The sequence below is a fragment of the Diabrotica undecimpunctata genome, chromosome 3, assembly GCF_040954645.1.
Source record: "Diabrotica undecimpunctata isolate CICGRU chromosome 3, icDiaUnde3, whole genome shotgun sequence".
Lineage (NCBI taxonomy): Eukaryota > Metazoa > Arthropoda > Insecta > Coleoptera > Chrysomelidae > Diabrotica > Diabrotica undecimpunctata.
Window position 1 is genome coordinate 175,853,986 of NC_092805.1, and position 19,644 is coordinate 175,873,629.

The 19,644-nt window shown below is 32.9% G+C and overlaps 1 protein-coding gene across 4 annotated transcripts in view; it reads right to left on the reverse strand.

Annotated features, from left to right (window-relative positions):
- The window catches only part of LOC140436322 (uncharacterized), a 32,220-nt gene that overhangs the window by 2,158 nt on the left and 10,418 nt on the right, over positions 1-19,644 (reverse strand). Inside the window, exons 1-8 of one of the 4 annotated variants that reach the window (XM_072525033.1) lie at positions 14,202-14,390; positions 12,131-12,232; positions 7,939-8,034; positions 7,596-7,795; positions 6,083-6,268; positions 4,262-4,453; positions 3,593-3,770; positions 1,523-1,702 (exon numbers count right to left, since the gene is read on the reverse strand). In XM_072525033.1, the coding sequence (XP_072381134.1) occupies positions 1,523-1,702; positions 3,593-3,770; positions 4,262-4,453; positions 6,083-6,268; positions 7,596-7,795; positions 7,939-8,034; positions 12,131-12,230 (1,132 nt within the window). In that variant the 5' untranslated portion in view covers positions 12,231-12,232; positions 14,202-14,390. Of the gene's footprint in view, positions 1-1,522; positions 1,703-3,592; positions 3,771-4,261; positions 4,454-6,082; positions 6,269-7,595; positions 7,796-7,892; positions 8,035-12,130; positions 12,233-14,201; positions 14,391-18,507; positions 18,601-19,644 lie in introns of those variants that run through there. The other 3 variants (XM_072525032.1, XM_072525034.1, XM_072525035.1) reach the window with 3 other exon arrangements.

Consider the following 19,644-nt stretch of genomic DNA (forward strand, 5'->3'; position numbering starts at 1 on the left):
AACATTATTGCTGAGGTACTCAGAAGTTTAAAAAATTAATGTTTTAAAGCAGTAGTTGAAAATCCTACAAGTTCAAACCAATTTGACATTCATAATTCCACAGCCTTAAAAAAATTTGAAAAGAAATAAATTCCGTTTGTATAAATTTTGTCATTTATTTATTTTTGTCATACATTTATGTCATGAAAACCTAAGAGAAAGAGATGGTGAGAGAAGAGCGCAATTTTGTTATGAAATTTTAGAGAGAGCTAATGTAGATAGACAATTTTTAAAAACATTTTGTTTAGCGACGAATGTACATTTACTTTAAATGTTCAAAATTATGGGATTTGGTCGACAAGACCTGTCGAAAGAACAATACCTAATATTGCCAAAAAATAAAGTTTGCTTAAGATACAATATTATTGAACCATTTTTCTATGAGAAAAATTTAAATTTAAAAATTTTTTGAACTTGCTACGAGAAGAAATTTTACCGAAACTTGCAGAAGTAACTTCAGGTGAAGAAGAAATTTGGTTTATAAATGGTATAGAAAAATAACGCCACGCGTTCTGGTTAATAATGTTAGACGAGAATTTTACAATCGTTTCAGGTACTGTTTAGAATAAAATTGTTTGAATATTTTTTGTAGTTTTATCAAAGAATATAGACGCATGCATCTATTAGCGCCTATATTCGTTGGTTTTATGTTTAGAAATGATTCTTATTGATTTTTTTTTATTCGTTCTTTAAATAATAAAAATGTCCATTTAAAATTAGAAATCACGGTTCCAGTATTTTCAAACTATTTTAAAATTCATGGAATTGTTGAATGACTTCAAATTGGTCTATTTTTTTCGTAAGTGAAAACATGTTTTAATTTACTTTATTGTTCAAATCAAGTGGTAACTCAAATATTGTTAATATCTAATTTTATTGTGACCGAACACAACCCGTTATACACTCTGCACTACGTGTGGCCTAACTTTTACAACAATACTCAGGCAAATGTATTAAATTTTTACAAAATTTTGTAATGTGTTTAATTTGTAGAACAATTTCAAGATTTATTTTCAATATAATGCAGATTTGAGTCATCCACAAATAGTCATGACTTTTGATGAAAAATATTTAGAGAAGCAGGAATTTAACAATTTTAAAGACAACCAATCAAAATAAACAATGAGTACAATATAAAAAAAGACGTAAATTGGATTACCTACACCAATGCAAGTATTAAAAAAATAGATAAAGAACACAAAGGCACGATTTGCAGTACTTAAAATCAGATATACAAAAACCTGTGAAAATCAGACACCTTGTGCAAACAGGAGAGGAAAAGACCACAATTTCGAAGTACAGACGACCGGCGACCTAAAAAAATTGCAGATCCGACGTTGATGAATATAGCAAACAAGAGAGTAATAAAACTTAAACGAGTAATGGGAAAAATGTCCAATAGTCGACGAATTAAGCTCATATACACGGATGAAAATAGCACGACAGTAATTGGACAAACAAAATTTTGGTCATAACAACTTACTGTTTGGTCCAGAGTTTCTGTTCATCGATCTATATGTGGTGTTATTTAAAATCCCTGACTGTGGTAAAAGGGATGGTACTGGAAGTGGCATATTAATGGTATCGGTGTGTCTTGAATAGAGAGAATGTGAAGGAGCTCCCAAAGGATAAGACACATTCACAACTTGAGGAGGGTACGCAGCTAAAAATAAAAATTAATATAAGACGCAAACAATGCAAGCATCGTAGTAATTTCAAATGTACCATTTTTTAGTACCATTTAAAATATTACAAATTCATTTATTACGAATAGTTAGGGAACTAAAAATGATTAATTTGTTCGTACTTATATATTTTGTACCCGTCTAAGCTTACGAACAGTTAGCCCTCTCTTTGTGTTTCCATCTACTACCTACAATCGATGTGCGCTGAAAAAAGAACACCGTTAAAAATATAAAATGCCCAGAAGAAAGTCGACAACTAAGTTCCATTCGCAGTATTCCATCCGAACGCCGTTTAAATGTGTTTTTCGTTTATTGTCATCAAAGACAGACCGCAGCCTGTCGAATTTATTTACCAGACTTCATCTTTTCTTATTTTTATTTTACGTATTGTTAGAAGTAAATTTTATTTTTTAGGGTAGTATTTAAATAAATTTATTTAATAAAAATAAATAATATTTAAATAAATACTACCCTAAAACGTACAACTAAAATCTTACAAGTGCTAATAAATCAGAGGATAAGTTTAGCAGATGAACAATAGGGTTTTCCTAGCGGAAGATCGTGTACAGATGCAAATTACTAAGAAATCACTAGAGTGGAATTAAACAGCAGATAAACAGCATTTCTGTGTCTGATTGACCTAAAGAAAGCGTTTGATAGTGTAAGACTTAAATCTGTAATCCATCTTCTGTATAATAGAGAAGTTCCCCTAAATATTCTAAAAACTATCGAAAACATCTACCAAAACAACAAAATGGAAGTCAGAATAGATAGACAGCTTACATAACCTATAGAAATAGGCAGCGGAATAAGACAAGAGGATGTATTGAGCCCCATGCTCTTTAATGTAATTATGGATGATATTATCAAAAGCGTTAACAAAAGGAAAAGGAAACAGAATGGGAAACAAATAAATAAAAATACTCTGTTACGCAGACGACGTAATATTAATAGACCAAGATAAAGATAGTCTGCAAAGACTGGTCCACAGATTTAAATAAGAGCAAAAGAATTTAATATGACAATCTCATCTCAGAAAACTAAAACAATAGTAGTCAGCAAAGAACCAACCATAATGTAAAATAGAAATTGGTGGCATTATTATTGAACAAGTAATGGAAATAAAATACCTGGGAATTACACCTATGGAGACATGGACAAAGAAGTGAGAGATCAAGTACAAAAAGCAAATAGACTGGCAGAATGCCTTAATAACACTATATGGCGAAACACACATTAACACTAAGATCAAGACAAGAATTTATAAAACCAGTAAAAGACCAATAATGATATGCCTCAGAAACAAGACGCGACACAGCCACAATGCTAAGAAGAATTACAGGAAATATGCTGAGAGATAGAAAGAGAAGTGGAGAAAGAAGATATTAGAAGAAAATATAACGTACAGTGCATAAATGAATGGACACGAAATAGAAAAAGAATGAAATACTCACATAAGCAGAATGGAGGAGACCCGTGTCGTCAAAATAGCAGGAGATAAGTCACCAATCGGTAGAAGTATCGAACGACCGTGCAAAAGATGAAGTGACAACTTTCCATAGAGGTATTAATCCACCAATAAACAAGCAGAATTACTTATAAAGAAGAAAAAGAAGAATAAGAAATTTTATTTTGTTTGTTATTTATCTGAAAATTATTTTTATTTAAATTAAACCTGCGTTTAACTAAGTCTGGTATCTAATAGAGCTATCAGTCACAGTGTTATGTTTTGCCTTTTAACATTAAATTGATCTTCGATTATAATTGAAGATTACTGTATACTTCGTTATTAATTGAATTTTACTAAAATTGTTCAAAATTTTGTATATTCAAATTTTAATAACATTAAAATTATAAATTATAAATACCTAAGGGAGCTTGTGCGACGGGAACCAAAGGAATGCCTAAATCCAGATCAGGAGTAGTATACATAGAAACGACATCTTGTGCAAAGCCTATCTCATTTGATATATATCTTCTATGGCATATACGAATATCATCTATATTAAGAACTATTTTTCTTCTATTTCCAAGCAAGGCTTCCACCTACAATAAAATTAAAGATATAACTTAATAGTGAAAGATATACGGGTTGGTTGACAGTTTAGTTTATTCTAATTATGGAAATTAGACATGAGAATGAGATTCCGTGATACGCGCTGAATAAGAAAGGAGATCTCGGTAAATATGTTAGGATTGTGAAAGACCTGTATGAGGTAGTGACACCTAGTATTAGGACAGGTATGAGACATGCTGATAAATTTCATGTGAAAGTAATAATTGCACCAAGGCTCGGTGCTTACTCCTTATTTATTCTCATTAGTGTTAGATTAGGCAACAGCTAAATAACAGGGTAATATTCCGTAGTTCTTAACGTACGCTGATTAATGTAGTATTAGTAGGAAGTAGTGAAAGCGATTTAAAACAAACACTGGAAATGTTACTAGAAAAGCCAATCTTGCATAGAGATTAGGGCAATGAGAATGAACATGATAATGCAACTGAGACAGATTAAAGTCTATATAATATATTATTACCTGCAGATAATAAAAATGATAAAATAATTTGCATCCCCAAAAATTTGGTATCAACGTTAGTGCTGGAATTTGTAATTGCAAATATATAGTTTTTTGAGCTCGCAAACTTATGGCCTTTGCACTTGCTTTAGGCACTAGTTTGTCTTCATAGTTATACTTGACTCTAGGATGTAGGGCTGTAAAGCGAATCCGCTAAAAATGATGTATCAATATTAACAAATATTTGAGATTGCATAAAAAATAAGGTTCTTATTTAGGTAATTATTTTCTGGTAGAATTTTTATATTAACTAATTGAATGAGAATAAACTATATTTTTAATTATAATCCTTTATATTTGACATTTCAATTTTTACTCAGGAAATACAAATTAAATTAAACATCAAAAATAAAGTGTTTTTAATTAACTCTTTGCCTGTTCTGTGCATTACATGTAATATACCATAAACATATAATACAAATAGACTGATAATATACTGCAATATAGTACATTCAAATAACTTACACCTCTAAAGGATTAACGGAATTCGCAGAAAACCTTTCGTTGTAGTAAAAGGCAAGGTAAACTGCACTGGTGTTCTCTATAATGTTTAACTAAATTTCCTAAATTTTAGGTATAAAATAAATATATGTGTTATTAACCTGTTCCATCGAACCTGTTCACAGTTTTGCATATTTTGTTACATTTTTTTTAATAAATAGTAATCTTGCATAATATTATTTAACGTAAATTTTTTTCACCTTCTTGTTTAATAATTTCTTTCTGAAACAAATTACTGCCGTGCTAAGGATAATTTATATTCAAAGTAGATAATACAAAGTACTAAAATATAACTTTTAATTTTTGTTAAAAAATTCTTCGGAGTAAACTAGAACATTTTGTCAATTTAAATAGTGGTGGTTAGATTGACCATATTTATGTCTGTTATGGGTGTACCGTTTTTGTGACGTCTCCATTACACTGCCTGCCAGCGTTGAATTTTGCTATCTTCTTTACAGCAATGTTTGTTAGTTCGTGAACTTTTTGAATGGATTTTTCTATTTTCCGCTTGGTATCTATTTCAAGTAAAGATTTTGCCAATCATTTGGTAAATGAAGCTAGTAGCATTGTTTGTTATTATAAAATTTTTTAACCAACCAACTATTAACAACTGCAATACTAATACATTCAAAAAGGTATTAAGAAATCATTTGGTCTGAAAAGTCCATAAAACCTTTAATTTTATTATAGTCTAGAATTGAAGAAGGTTTTCTAATTATTTCACCTTTGCGATTTCTTCTCTCAGTTTCGTTTATGTCACGTTTGTGGAACGTTGAACCCATATATATTGTTATCTTATATTGATACTTGAATAATCGAATTTCGTTAGTATTAATTTTACCTATAATTTGTCCTTTGTCTAGTTTCTGTATTTTGGCGTCATTTGGGATATAACTTCGATTGACCCTCATTGTTCTACAGTATTCTGAGTTTCCATTTTTTTAAAAAGTAGCTAATTAAATACTTCTGTACTAGTTGTCTGCTACAAGAGTAAGATCTTTGTCAAGTAATGCCACAGATAAAGAAACAATAACAGATCCTGGGGTGGTCTAATCCAGGTAATATTGTCGACGTACCCTAAATATATAATCTATACTATATATCCTGACATCTCACATAACTTAAATCATTTTATTCCATATTTATGGGCTTTACTAGGATTATATTGTCGAAAAACTAGTCTTGCTCGGTGAGAAATCATAGTCTCATTGACACATATTTCCTCACCGGGAAATTTTTTTTCTAGAAATATTTGTAAAGAAAAATCAACATAAAACTTACCGAAAACAATTCTGCAGTTATTTCGATATTTTCGTTTGGAGGTTCATCGCCAATATCGACCCTTATAATCATTGTTTCGCCTAAGAAAAACGTATTATCTTCCAAACTTGCTGTTATATTCATCTTATCATAAAAAGTACAAAAACAAAAGTTGGATTCTTCTTCAGCATGAGCGTAAAGAGGAACCTAAATTTAAACAATTTGTCAGTTAAGTCACTTTATATTTAAAATTGCTAAATACTATCAGGAAATGTTTGTTTACGACAAGAAAATTGATTCAAAATTTCCTTCCACATTCTTCATACAATTAAGCGTTATACTGGGTGATAAACTAGATCGTTTCCTAATAAATAGTACTGCTAACCTCAGGAAAGCAAAAAGCAGCAAAAAAGGTAAAATAGTAATTTCAAAACGTCTACTTTTCTGTCCGACCTAACATTCAGAGAATTGAATTAACATGACAACTACTATTAGAGAGCTGTTATACGAGTGCTTATTCCGTCACTTTGATTACGCGGAAAACAGCGTCCGCGTTGTCAGCGCTACGTATAATTTGATGCCTGCTATATGCAAGGCGTGAACTGCGCGTTATTAACGCAAACAACCTCACTAGCAAAGCTTGACATCGGGATAACGCGGGCTCGCCAACGCCAATGTCTAAGGGACAATAACCCGCAAAGGGAAGAATAACCCAAATCTATAAAAAAATTTTATTTCTACATATTGGTTAAAATAGAGAAACTAGTTATTCCTATTTACATATGGTTTTTTCTTGTTATGTTGACTGTTAACTTTATCTTTCATTTTATTACTTTTATTCTAAAAATAGCTGGCGCACAACTCAATCATTCGAATAACTTACTGGTTAAGTTAAAAAACATAAAAAAGAGAATTTAAACACCACAACTGTTTGATGTCAAATATTAACCAGATGTTTGTGATAATATAATGTTTGTCCACGTTTGTCTCGCCATCCATGAGGATGACCTCAAAAGGAAAGACATAAATTTAACAGTGTACCGTTGAGAAAGAGAGTTTTAAATAAATTATGTACTAGTAACTAACTTTTCACGTATTTTAGTCTGGGTACTGTCAATATATTATGATCTTTGGGATGTGGTGAGTTTTATTAAAAAAACAATACTTAGCAACCCTTGCAGATAAGCTAATTAGACGATTAAGCCTGCAGTTACCCTCAACCAACCTTGTAGAAGAAATAAATATACAGTCCACGAGCTATAAAAGAAGCAGAAGAGAGTGGAGCTATTCCTGATTTTAAGCACAAGCTACCAGCCTGATTTTACACAACTACAAAGTACCTGCCATCAAAAATCAGCCAAAAAAGTATTGCAAAAAGCATGAAATATTAAAACTATATAGTAAATTGTGATAAATTTTGATTCTCAGTAGATTCTTTGTTTTTTTTTTCGTTTATTATATTGAAATTAATTAAAATAGAAATTTTACTTAATTTTCTAATAGATTTCAAAATCATAGTAATAACATATATTACCTTAGGTTTCTGAACAGCGTCAACGGTTGCATTTACTTTTAGTTGTACCATTGCGGTCAGATCGGAAAAAGGAAAACCCCGAATCAGAACTGATACAAAATACTTAACGGTTCCATTCTTGTGTGTGTAAGATGAAGGAATACCGGAACTTGGTAAATTAATTTTAAAAGGAAACATGCTGTCTCCTGAGTGAATTTGGTCTAAAAAATATAGTGAAAAATTAATTAATCTATTAATGGTTTGCTATAATTTTCTGCTTATTATTTTTCCAAATGTTTTTTAGTTAAATTGACTTACTAGGTTATTAAATGGACACTACATATTCGTTAACTATAAACTGTACCTATTTGAAGTGTTATTTCATCAAGAACACAATTGTGAACACCGTGATTATGGTCCCAGTGAGTCTCTTCAATCCGAAGAAGTCGGCATTTAATATCTAGAAATAATGAGCATGTTAAATTACTTACATTGCTTTTTACCACTAGGAACTATTGTATATCTAGCTATTGTTTGTCTTATTTTATTGTTAGTAAGTTGACAATAAATAGTAAATAAAAAGTAAATAAAATACAGTACAGTAAAATTGTACAAAGGAGGTAATCGTCATTTGGATTCCGTCACATACTGGAATTCAAGGTAATAAAGAAGCAGATAAGTGTAAGCGTGAAACCTTCAACTTAGAAATCGTAAACGTAACAGTGCAAAAAGCTGCAGCAGCCAGAGCTGCAATAAGAGGACTTGCAGGTCAAAAAAGCAAACAACGCACAAAAACAAAACTAGGATTGATAAACAGCATCATACTCTCGCATCGTGGCACATCAGCGAAACATATACAAAGAAGATACAAGCGGGTCACAATAACTGCCTATGTCAAGCAGTAAATGTAAAGTTTGTTTAGCAGTAAATGGTTGACTTCAATTAGTATCGACTATAAACATCCTGGCTTAACCGATAATAGTATAAAAGGTCCGGTTTCAGGTAACAATGGTTTACCTGAGGTACAAGGTCTTAATAATGGGCCAAGTCAGATAAAAATAATATTAACGACCGCAATAATTGAAGTCAACCATTTTCTGCTAAACAAACTTTACCAAAATATGTCGCAAACCGATTCCTGTACGAAGAACTTAAATAAAAATAATAACAGGATGGTCGAAAAAGCTAGAGTAAAGTTCAAAGAACTGAAAAACTATCCAAGCCCGCCACTAAGAGAGTTTATTAGATACGATGCGTTCCATCGATGGAAACAAAAACCTTCAAAACAACAGATATTGGCAAACATGTAACACAGAAAATAAGTTGGTGGCTCTATGAACGACGACAATTAATAACACTGTGGAAAGTCTACTAACACGATCTATAACTGAATTATAATTTGACCAATACGATTTTATTTCAGGACATACCTTAAAAAAAAATATAACAAAACATAAAAAACGGCTTCGACCAACAAAAAAAAACACTGTTAGCTTGCTCCAAAAAAGCCAATTAACATCTAGAGCAAAAGGAGCAAGGACACACACCCTCGAGCATGGAGTCACTGAACAAAGTGTAACCAGGAGGGGAGACTTGATGTAGGCAATTTTAGTTACATGATATGGCATTTAAAGATAACAGGTAGAGTCTCACGCTAGCCTGCATTGATCTGGTTTGGAAAGCGTGCTGGAGTTCTTGTACCCAAGACTAACACACAAAGGCTATTTGGCTGATGTTGTACCCCTATTGCACATCACAGTGCTTTAGGGAAAAAGGGGATGGTCTGAAGCATTGTAGCGCGATGAAGTGGTTCCTATTTACACAAATTAATACACCTTGCTCTAGTGAATTGTAACACCTGAATGTCATTTCAAAGAGTGTAAAAGTCTCTCAGGCTGGGTTAAATCAAATTGCTTGCTTGCAAGAACTTAGCTGACTCTATGATAGTAAAATATGTGATAACGAATTAAATGTGGTAATAACTGGGATGTAATGAAATAAAGATGCGCAACATATAGCCTCTCCTATTCAAATGTCAACCAAACCTGCTCGTATGATGATCTAGATCATGGCCATCTGATGCAGATTGCTAGATTACCAACGAGGCTCTAACGTCCGAGTAATTACCGGGATGAGCAATTCACCATTTACTGGCCAACGACTTGGCCAAGGGCACTCTGTTGTTCTGAGATTAAGAAATTGGTCTCGAAGGCGGAAGAACCAAGAAAGTGGTCAACGATATTAAAATGCAGAAGGCAACGAGAAACCACTGCATTAAAGGTCCCTGATGACATCTTTAGTAAAGCTATCATGGCAAACACAACTAAAGTGGAAATAGCTACTAATCATTGAATATGGAAGCCAAGATTCGGCAGATGAGGTGATACACCTCTCGATCGTAGGGCCTCCCAGGTCGTAACCCAGAGAAATCCCTGTGACAGAACTGGAAAAGTTTTTTAAAAACTTCAAAGTTGATTATTAAAATATATACCTGGAATGTGAAGACAATGTATCAGGCTGGAAAACTTCATAATACTATTCCACAAAAATAACCAGACTTTGAGTAAGTACAATGCTCATATGCGAAATGAAGTGGCCAATAGTCGTGCTTGTATTGTTGAAAACCATATGGTATACCACTCAGGGAATAATGACGGTCAACATATATATGGGGTTGGAATAATCGTATCTCCTCAATTACGCCAAGATGTTACAAATGTTATACCTGCTTCTGAACTATTAATAATAATCCAACTAAATATTACTCCGATCAAATTAAATGCTTTATAAGTGTATACCCCAATCAGCGACACACCAGAAGAAGAGGTAAAACAAGTCTATTAATTGTTAATAATAATTGTTAATAAATTCACTCAAACAAATTAAAAAAGAAGATATAACTATTATTATGGATGACTCGAATGCGAAAATTGGTAAAGGGAAAAGCGGTGAATTCATTGGTGGTTTTGGTCTAGGGAAGAAAAATAAAAAGAGAGAAACATTGAAACTATTTTTAGAGGAAGAAGAATTTGCAATACTAAATACGTTCTTCAAACTACCACCAAAACGTTTTTATACTTGGATATCTCCGCAAAATCAACTAGGAAACATAATAAGGAATCAAATTGATTACATAATACTGAACAAGAGATGCCTATCAGTTAAAAGTTATCCCAGTGCTGACATATCGTCAGATCATGTTCCTATTATTAATAAATTTGGGTTTAGATTTAAAAAGGTTACAAAACAGAATAGTAACAAAAAATGTGATTTGAGAAGACTAGAAGATAAGGAAACAAAGAAGACAGTCGCACGGATTCTTTTAGAAAAGCCAAGTAACATGAAGCAAACCTATAATCCAGAAGAATCACTTCAGCATATATATGTGAAACCTTTAACAAAATCAGAGAAGAACATTTAATAGAAAATAAAGAGAAGAGGAAAAGTTGGATGGATAACAATATACTGCAACTCATGGGAAAAGAAGAAAATTACAGAACAACAAAAGAATATACAAAAATATTTAGAGACAAATAAAAACCGAAATAGGCCAAAGAAAATTAGTTAAAAACACAGTATGAATAGATAGAGTTGTTGGAACAAAAGCGTGATATATTAATTATGCATAAAAATGTAAAACAAGAAGCTGATCTTCAATCTAATCTTCTTCTATCAAACTGTAAGATCAAAAGCGGAACATCATCACAATAGAACATCAGAATATGCATATGGACCAAATACATACAAGAACTCTTTGATGATAGGTCCGAGCAACCTCCGTCCTACATATGTAATGACCACTAACCATTCACATCATATGAGGTGGAAAAAGCAATATTACAACTAAAAGATGACAAAGATCCTGGACCTGACAATGCATATGCTGAACTCATAAAGCTATTTAACACCGACGGTACACGAAAAATAATCACATTTTAAAGTTATTTCTAAATATCATAAATCAAAGGTGTATGATACCTAGTTAAGTGACAATCATATTATTCATGTTAAACGTTTATAAAATAAACTGCGTGACCTGCGCAAGGAGTCATAACAAAGGTAGATAAACCAACAGAGTGGGTTCACCCACTTGTCATTGTGGAAAAGCCAAATGGTGACTTAAGGTTATGTCTTGATCCAAAAGAACTTAATGGGGCCATCAAGAGAGAACACTTTCAAATTCCTTCTGTTGATGAAATTGTAACTTTACTTGGCAGAGGACAGTTCTTCACCGTTTTAGTCATGAAGAATGGTTATTGGCAAGTGGAGCTGGACATTGAAAGTGGACATTGGGGGCATGTTTGTTGCAAGGAGGCAGACCTGTGGCCAAATATTAAAATAAACTCTAGCTATTTTATTTGCTGTAAAGAGGTTTCACTACTTTGTCTATGGAGCTTGTGTAAAAGTCCACAGTGATCACAAACCACTGGAATCAATTTTTAAAAAAGATTTACAGTCGATTTCACCAAGAATCCTGAGAATGAAATTAAAATTATTAGATTATGATTTTTACTAAACATATTTACTAAATTACTAAACAATCATTTGTTTCTTACCTTGCACAGTCCCGTTAGATTGCAGTATTACAATACCAATAATCGAGCTTCCGGGAATATACACTCCATTATGACTAAAAAGTTCCACTTTACAAGACATAACTAAAACAGAATAAAGTAAATAAGTAAATACTCACAGGCATAAATATATAAATATCCAAAGTGACTAAAGTGAGTGAGATAAAAATCTCACTGCCAAATGTTGTGGTTAGTTATGACAAATATACTTAAAAGGAAAACCAAAATTTTCTTCTGAAAGAGCCCTCTGGTATAACTTTTCAGTAGAGACATATAAATAAAAAATATATAGAAATTACCATAAAAATATCAGCAAAAAATAGTTATGACAAAAAGCTCATTTTCGAAAATATGCTTAAGATAAAACGATCAATCCTGATTAAAGAAAATATCTTAGGAATTTTTACAAAGCAAAATAGAAATTAAAACGTTGAAAGTAGTTAAAGTCCAACAATCTAGAAAATGGTATGGATTAATTAAATATTAATATCAAGAAACAAAGCTTTTACTTGTCACATGGTTGATGGGCGAGGAGGCCGGAAATCCAGTTAGGCCATCGTGGATCAAAAGGCTTCGTTGAAATGAAAATTTAGGCGATGAATTAAACAGATTCATTTAGTGAATATAAATTTGATTACAAATTAAATGACATTAAGGATTATTTAAAGGTAAGGAGTAATATATGATACTGAGATTGTCAATATCTGTGCCAGTATTCATGTGCCTGGAGTTTTGCTCTCATAGGACCTAAACCCTAAAAACCCTAAAAACGCGTATGACATTTCATCGAAGTGATATTTGATGCAATAAGAACTTCTGCTAATAGAATGCTTGCAAAAAAAGAACCTGGATCCAAACGACATTAATACAATACGTGAACTCTGTTGGAACCAAAACGCCTCTGTCAGAACTGAAATGGGTGATACTGAAACCATAAACATCCAAAGAGGAGTTAGACAAGGTTTTATACTATCACCGTTATTATTCAACTTGTACTCAGAGGACATCTTTGCACATGCTCTAGATGAAGCACAAGAAGAAATAAAAGTCAATGGAAAAATCGTGAACAATATGCCGATGATACAGTACTGATTGCTGGCAGTGAAGAAAAACTACAAATTCTTTTAACCAAAGTAGTGCGAGAAGGAGAACTATACGGCCTTAAGGTGAATGTAAAAAAAACCAAAACAATGGTAATTTCAAAAAAAAAACACACACCAGTTATAAACATACTAGTCAACAACAATCTAGTTGAACAAGTGAAAAAGTTTAAATATCTAGGCTGTTGGATACATGAAACCTTAGACCAAGAACAAGAGGTTAAATGTAGAATAGAACAGGCAAGAAACACCTTCTTAAAGATGCGACAGTTACTCACTACCCGTAATCCTGATTTGTCCCTACGATACCGCATGATAAAGTGTTATGTATATAGTGTACTATTACACGGCGTGGAACCTTGGACGTTAACAGTCAGCTCGTTACGACGTTTAGACAGCTTTGACATGTGGGTATTTCGTCGTATGCTGAAAATTCCATGGACCGACCGCGTTAGAAATGAAGATGTTTTAAGGCGTATGAATAGAGAACGTGAACTCACAGAAATTGTCAAGAAGCGTGAAACGTCTTATCTTGGACACATATTTAGACACGACAGGTATAACTTCCTTCAGCTTATCATAGAAGGGAAAATAGAAGGCAGACGCGGCCCGGGTAGACGACAAATTGCCTGGCTGCGCAACATCAAAGATTGGACAGGATTAGACTTTCAAAGTTTAATAAGGAAAGTCCAAAATAGGGAAGACTTTGCAGAGGTCATCGCCAACCTTCGCTAAGAAGACGGCACCTAAAAAAGAAGAAGAAGAACTTCTGCGCCCTTACCCCGTATTCTATTTCTCTTAATCAACAAATTGATTTTGATAACATCAAATCCTTAGTCACAGCATAATTTGTATAGGAGATCCTTCCTGGAAATGTGCCATACCCTAAGAGACCAAAACTCTATGAAATCACATATAAGACCAGGTTTATAGATAATGCTTATAAATATTACCATGTTTAATTTTTATTCAGTTTTTCATGTTCCAGATGTTTCCAATATCCAATAAATGAGTGTGGAGGACTCAAAAACACATAGTTCAGTCATCGTTAAAAAAAGATTTAATTTGGTAGATTTTACGAGTTTTTTAGGATTCGTAAACACGTTTTTCGTTTTATTTGTTTTCCTAAAAAAATATTGTTCTTTTGAATTGCTTTTATGAAAATGCTAGAATCCGGAATTTATGTATTGTTTTTCACAAAAATATTCAAAGAATTCAGTTTCCAGACAATTTTCTGGCAACATCTGAAATAACAATGACTATGTACCCTAGTTAGTGATGATAATGATATACTATTTCTACAAAAAGAACTTTGGATCTTTACACTAACGAACCAATAATAATAATAATAATAATAATAGTTATAAAAATTACCTGAAATATATTGTTAAAGATCCCCAAGTCCAAAATGACAAATGCCGATATGGATGCCAAGCCCAAGAAACCATCCAACATCTTACCGGTGGCTGCCAGGCATTTGTCGGTACTGATTATAAAGAACGCCATGACTCAGTAGGAAAGATTATCCACCAAGAACTAGCTGACAAACTGGGACTTCTCCAAACCGACCATCTTCCTTATTATCAATACGTCCCTGATAGAATGCTTGAAAATGACAACTACAAGCTATACTGGGACCGCACTGTGCTTACAGACCAACCAGTGGCCCATAATAGACCCGATCTCATACTAGTTAATAAAATTACTAGGCAAACAACACTTATTGATGTGACAATACCCAACACCAATAATTTACGTGTTAAATACAACGAAAAGATCGCCAAGTATAGAGATCTAGAAATACAAATCAGGAGACAATGGAGAATGGAAAGTACCCAGACGATACCCATTATTCTTTCTACCACTGGAGTCATCCCGAAGAGCCTCCTAGAAAACATAAAAAAGCTGGGTCTAAACGAACATCTATATAAGATTATGCAGAAAGCTGTGTTACTTTCGACGTCCAGATGCGTACGAAAATTTTTGGGAGATACACCGACATACCAAGTCACCTAGGACTCGATAACATGGAAAGAGTCCCACCAGAGCTCAATCCTTTTGATACCGTAGGTATCTGGGATGAGTGAATTTTCCCCTTAGAGGGAGTGTGAGCCGTATGGCTAAATCTGGATAATAGTTATAACATAACAGAGATTTGGAAATTCAAATACGAAGACAATGGAAAATGGAAAGTACCTAGACAATACCTATTATTCTCTATACTACTTAAGTCATACCAACGAACCTCCTAAAAACATTAAATATCTGGATCTTAATAAACATCTCTGTAAGCCTATCTCTGTAGAAAGCGCTACTACGCTTAACAATCAAATGCTTGGAAATTTTTTTTTAAAATAACCCCACCGAGCGCAGAAATCTAATAACTACACGTACTGGAAAGCAATATGGAGCAACCCAGTCGAACACAATCATACAGCTCGAGAACAACGAACGTACCAACACATCAATAATATAATAAACATAAAATAATATAATAAACATAAACGACAAAACTCAAATCTACCGGTACAAACATTTCACATCAACATAGCCATCTGGTCACATGTATAATAGATATTATTAAGCATCCACACAAAACACCATTATTTCTTACAGAAGGTAAAACTTAGTTAAAACCAACAAATATTAGTAAAATCCTGCCAACTACGGACCCATCACCTGCCTACCAACAACATTCGAAATAATGTCACTTATTATCCAAAAAACAGAAGTACGTCTCACACAATACAACATCATGACAAAAGAACAGAAGTTTTGTCGCAAGCACAGTCAAAAATTCAAAGAACTATTTATTATAGATAGTAAAATATTGAAACAAGCAGTAAAACCAATCCCTAAAGACTGGAACAAGAGTCTAGAAATACTCTTACACAAAAAATAGGATAAATATGACCTAAAGAATTATAGATCGTTGATCAGTCAAGTATACAAATTGTCTATGAGAATTATTAACAATCGGTTGACTTACAAAGTGGATAATTACCAATCGGTTGAACAGGCTGGTTGTCACAAAGGATATAGTACATCAGACCATCTGCTGACAATGAGAACACCTAGAGAGAAGGCCAATGAGTGCCAACTACCTGTATTTCTTGTTTTCGTAGACTATGAAAAGGCCTTTGACAGTATCGAGATATAGGGTATAGAACAAGCTATTTATAGTTGTAAATTAGATTCTAGATATAAGCAACTGATACATAATATATATATGATAGTACAACTAGATGAAAATACAAATCCTATCCTTATCAAAAGAGGAATTAGATTTTATAGAAAACTTTAGCAGAGAGAAAGAATTCAGAGCATTCTATAAGAAAATTAACATCAACAGAAAATAATTCAAGGCAACTACAAACCAATACCGAAGTATGAATTACCAACTAACGACAAGGAAAGTTGTATTGAATGGATGTGTGGAATACTTTAACCAGTTACCTTATGCAGAAGAAGAAGAAGAGAACCTAGAAGGCGAAAACATGAGTTAAGCGGAACAGACAAGAAGGAAGAGGAACCACCAACGATTCTGAAAGTTAAAGACGTAGTTAAAAAACTTGTCAGAAACAAATCACCCGGAATAAATAATCTTCTAGCTGAATTACATAAAGAAAATGGTCACGGTACCATAAAGAAACTACAGTAGCTCATTAAAGAAATATGGACACCGAAATCCCTCCCAAGTTTTTGGCATATTAGAATACTTTGCACCACACGAAAAAAGGAGATATCTTTTAATGCTCTAACTACAAAGAAATCTAGCTTCTAAGTGCAGCGTATAAAAAATATTCTCTACTATACTATGTGCCACCATATGGCACCAAATAAAGGACAAATAATAGAAAACTACCAGGCTATTTTCTTCAGAGGTGGTAAAACGACAATTCATCCGATTGCAACCCTAAGACAAATTTTAGAAAAAACACTGGAATGTGGCATAGATATTCACCACCTATTTATAGAATACGAAGTAACCTACGACTCAGTAAGTAGAAGAGAAATTAGCAAAAGATGCTAAAAGTTTAAAAGTGGAATCTATAATACGAATCCAGGGGGAACTATCTGAACCTTTTAAAACAAATAACAGAAATAAATATTTTTCAAATGTTTATTAATTTACCAGTCAAAATTTTACTTCATGGTTGTGTCATTTTAACGTCAAAATACTTCTAGGTTTCGCTGATGATGGTCAGACTGGACGGAAAGCGTTTTGAGACAGTTGTACTCCTTTTTGGGTAATTTTAAATATTTTAATAAAATATAATTTAAATATATATCACACATTAGAAGTCTTTACTTCTTTGTAAGTTTTGTACACTCCTAAGATATGGTTCAGATACTTGGACTTTAACAAAAAGTAATGAAAACGTGTTAGAATGTTTCGCAACAAAAGTACTAAGGTAAATCTGTGCAATGGTGAATGACAATGGAGTATGGAGAAGACGAAACAACTTCAAAGTTTGTAGAGTATACCAGGAACCAGATATCTTAAAACATATTAAGATAGGACGTCTGAGGTAGGTTAAAACATGTAATGCGGATGAAACAAACTGAGCCAGCTAGAAAATGCTGCTCGATAGGTCCATTATTCCTTGATGGCATCGATGAAGACACGAGAAATATGAGAATACGTGCTCAAATTCTTAAAGAAGCTAGACCTCACACTAAGTTGTAAAGCCAGAATAGTGATGATGATGATAAAGAAATAAAATAATCCAGTGTAATATAATAAATATGGGCAACAATAGATACACAATCAGACTGGTTCTAAGGAGAACTCTGTGGAAGGGTAACAAAAAAGATTACAGAAACTTATAAAATATATTATCAAAAAGCGATGAGACAAATATACCGAATTGTTATTGGTGTTTTGGTTTTTAATGTGGTGAATATTGCTTTAATATTACAGATGCATAATTTATTATAAATTTTTGTAATTTTTATATATATACATTTTCAATAAAAGTTGCTTTGTTTTATATATTTTTTATTATTTTATATTAAAATGTTATGCAAAAATAACCATGCCATATTATAACAGCAAAACTTAAGAGACTTAAACAAGACAGTATTTAATTTTAACTAACTTAAACTTCGAAATTTTGATCTAAATTATGCTCCTTATCTTAACTAATTGCCACTTTTTTATTATTTACGAATAACAGCTAGTTTGACATCATCGTTTTAGCAAAATCTTATAATATTTATTAACGACAACAACATAACAACAACAATAATACATACTATTTATTATTAACTAATTTATTAAATGAAATAATCCAACACTACACTTTATGATTGACTTCGACTTTGTGTACCAGTAAAATTGCGAAGTAGCATACCAAGTTGCTTTCCTTTATTCTCAAATTAAAAATAACTTAAAGATCAGCGTCGTCCGTTCAATATATATGCGCGAGTTTGTTGATCGTTCAAAGGTAAGTGAAAGTTTCGCATGTTAGCAAAATATTACGATACCGTGATTCATACTCTAAAAATTTTTTATATATCTTTTCTGGAAAATATCGCATAAATTTTATTTTGTTTTTATCTGAAAATTATTTTGACAGCGGCTTCCTTTTTCGTAATGAAAAACTGTAACAGTAAATATTTTGTTTTCTTTTAATACAACATTTTTTATATTGTCTCCACATTAATATATTATTGATTCTTGGCACACTACTTCAAATGTTCTATTGGTAATATCGAACTTTTTCAAGAAAAATGTCGTACGGTCGTAGCATCCTCCTGGTTTTCAGGAGTATCTGGACGCTCAGCGACCGCCGCTCTCAGGAGAGCGTCAGAAGAGGATCTCAAGTTACGAGGGTCCATCTTCGTACAGGAGTTATTCAGGATTCAGGAGCCTCTGTGGTAGGTGAGGGGACACCGGCAATTAGAATTCTCTAACAGTTCGAGTTTCTTACAGACTTTTTACAATGACAATATGTGTGTTAGAATTCTGTTGCGTGGTGTAGGCCAGATATAGACTGTGAGGTTGGTCTATATCTGGATTAAATTCGTCTTCATCGGCTTTTTCGTTTGAACTGTCATCTGATGATTGCTGTATTAGATGGTGTGAATGGGTAAACATGGTTCATGAAGTTCGGGTCGTTAAGCAGATGGTAAATTGGAGTACTGAATTGTATGTTTATTTTTCGAATTGAAACCCTTGACATAGCAGGAACAGTCGTTTCCAAAATTTTTTGTTCCTTTCATACCTTAGGAATGCCGAAGAGTAAAAAAGTACGTGTGCCTTCTGTCCATTTTCTCAGTAGCTCAACACACCAAAAGCACAGTTTGTATGAAGCCAGCTTTACACAGAAGTAAGCGTGGTAAGCTTTCTTGATGAATGCTGTAAGTTTCGCTGATGCTTTGCTATCCTTA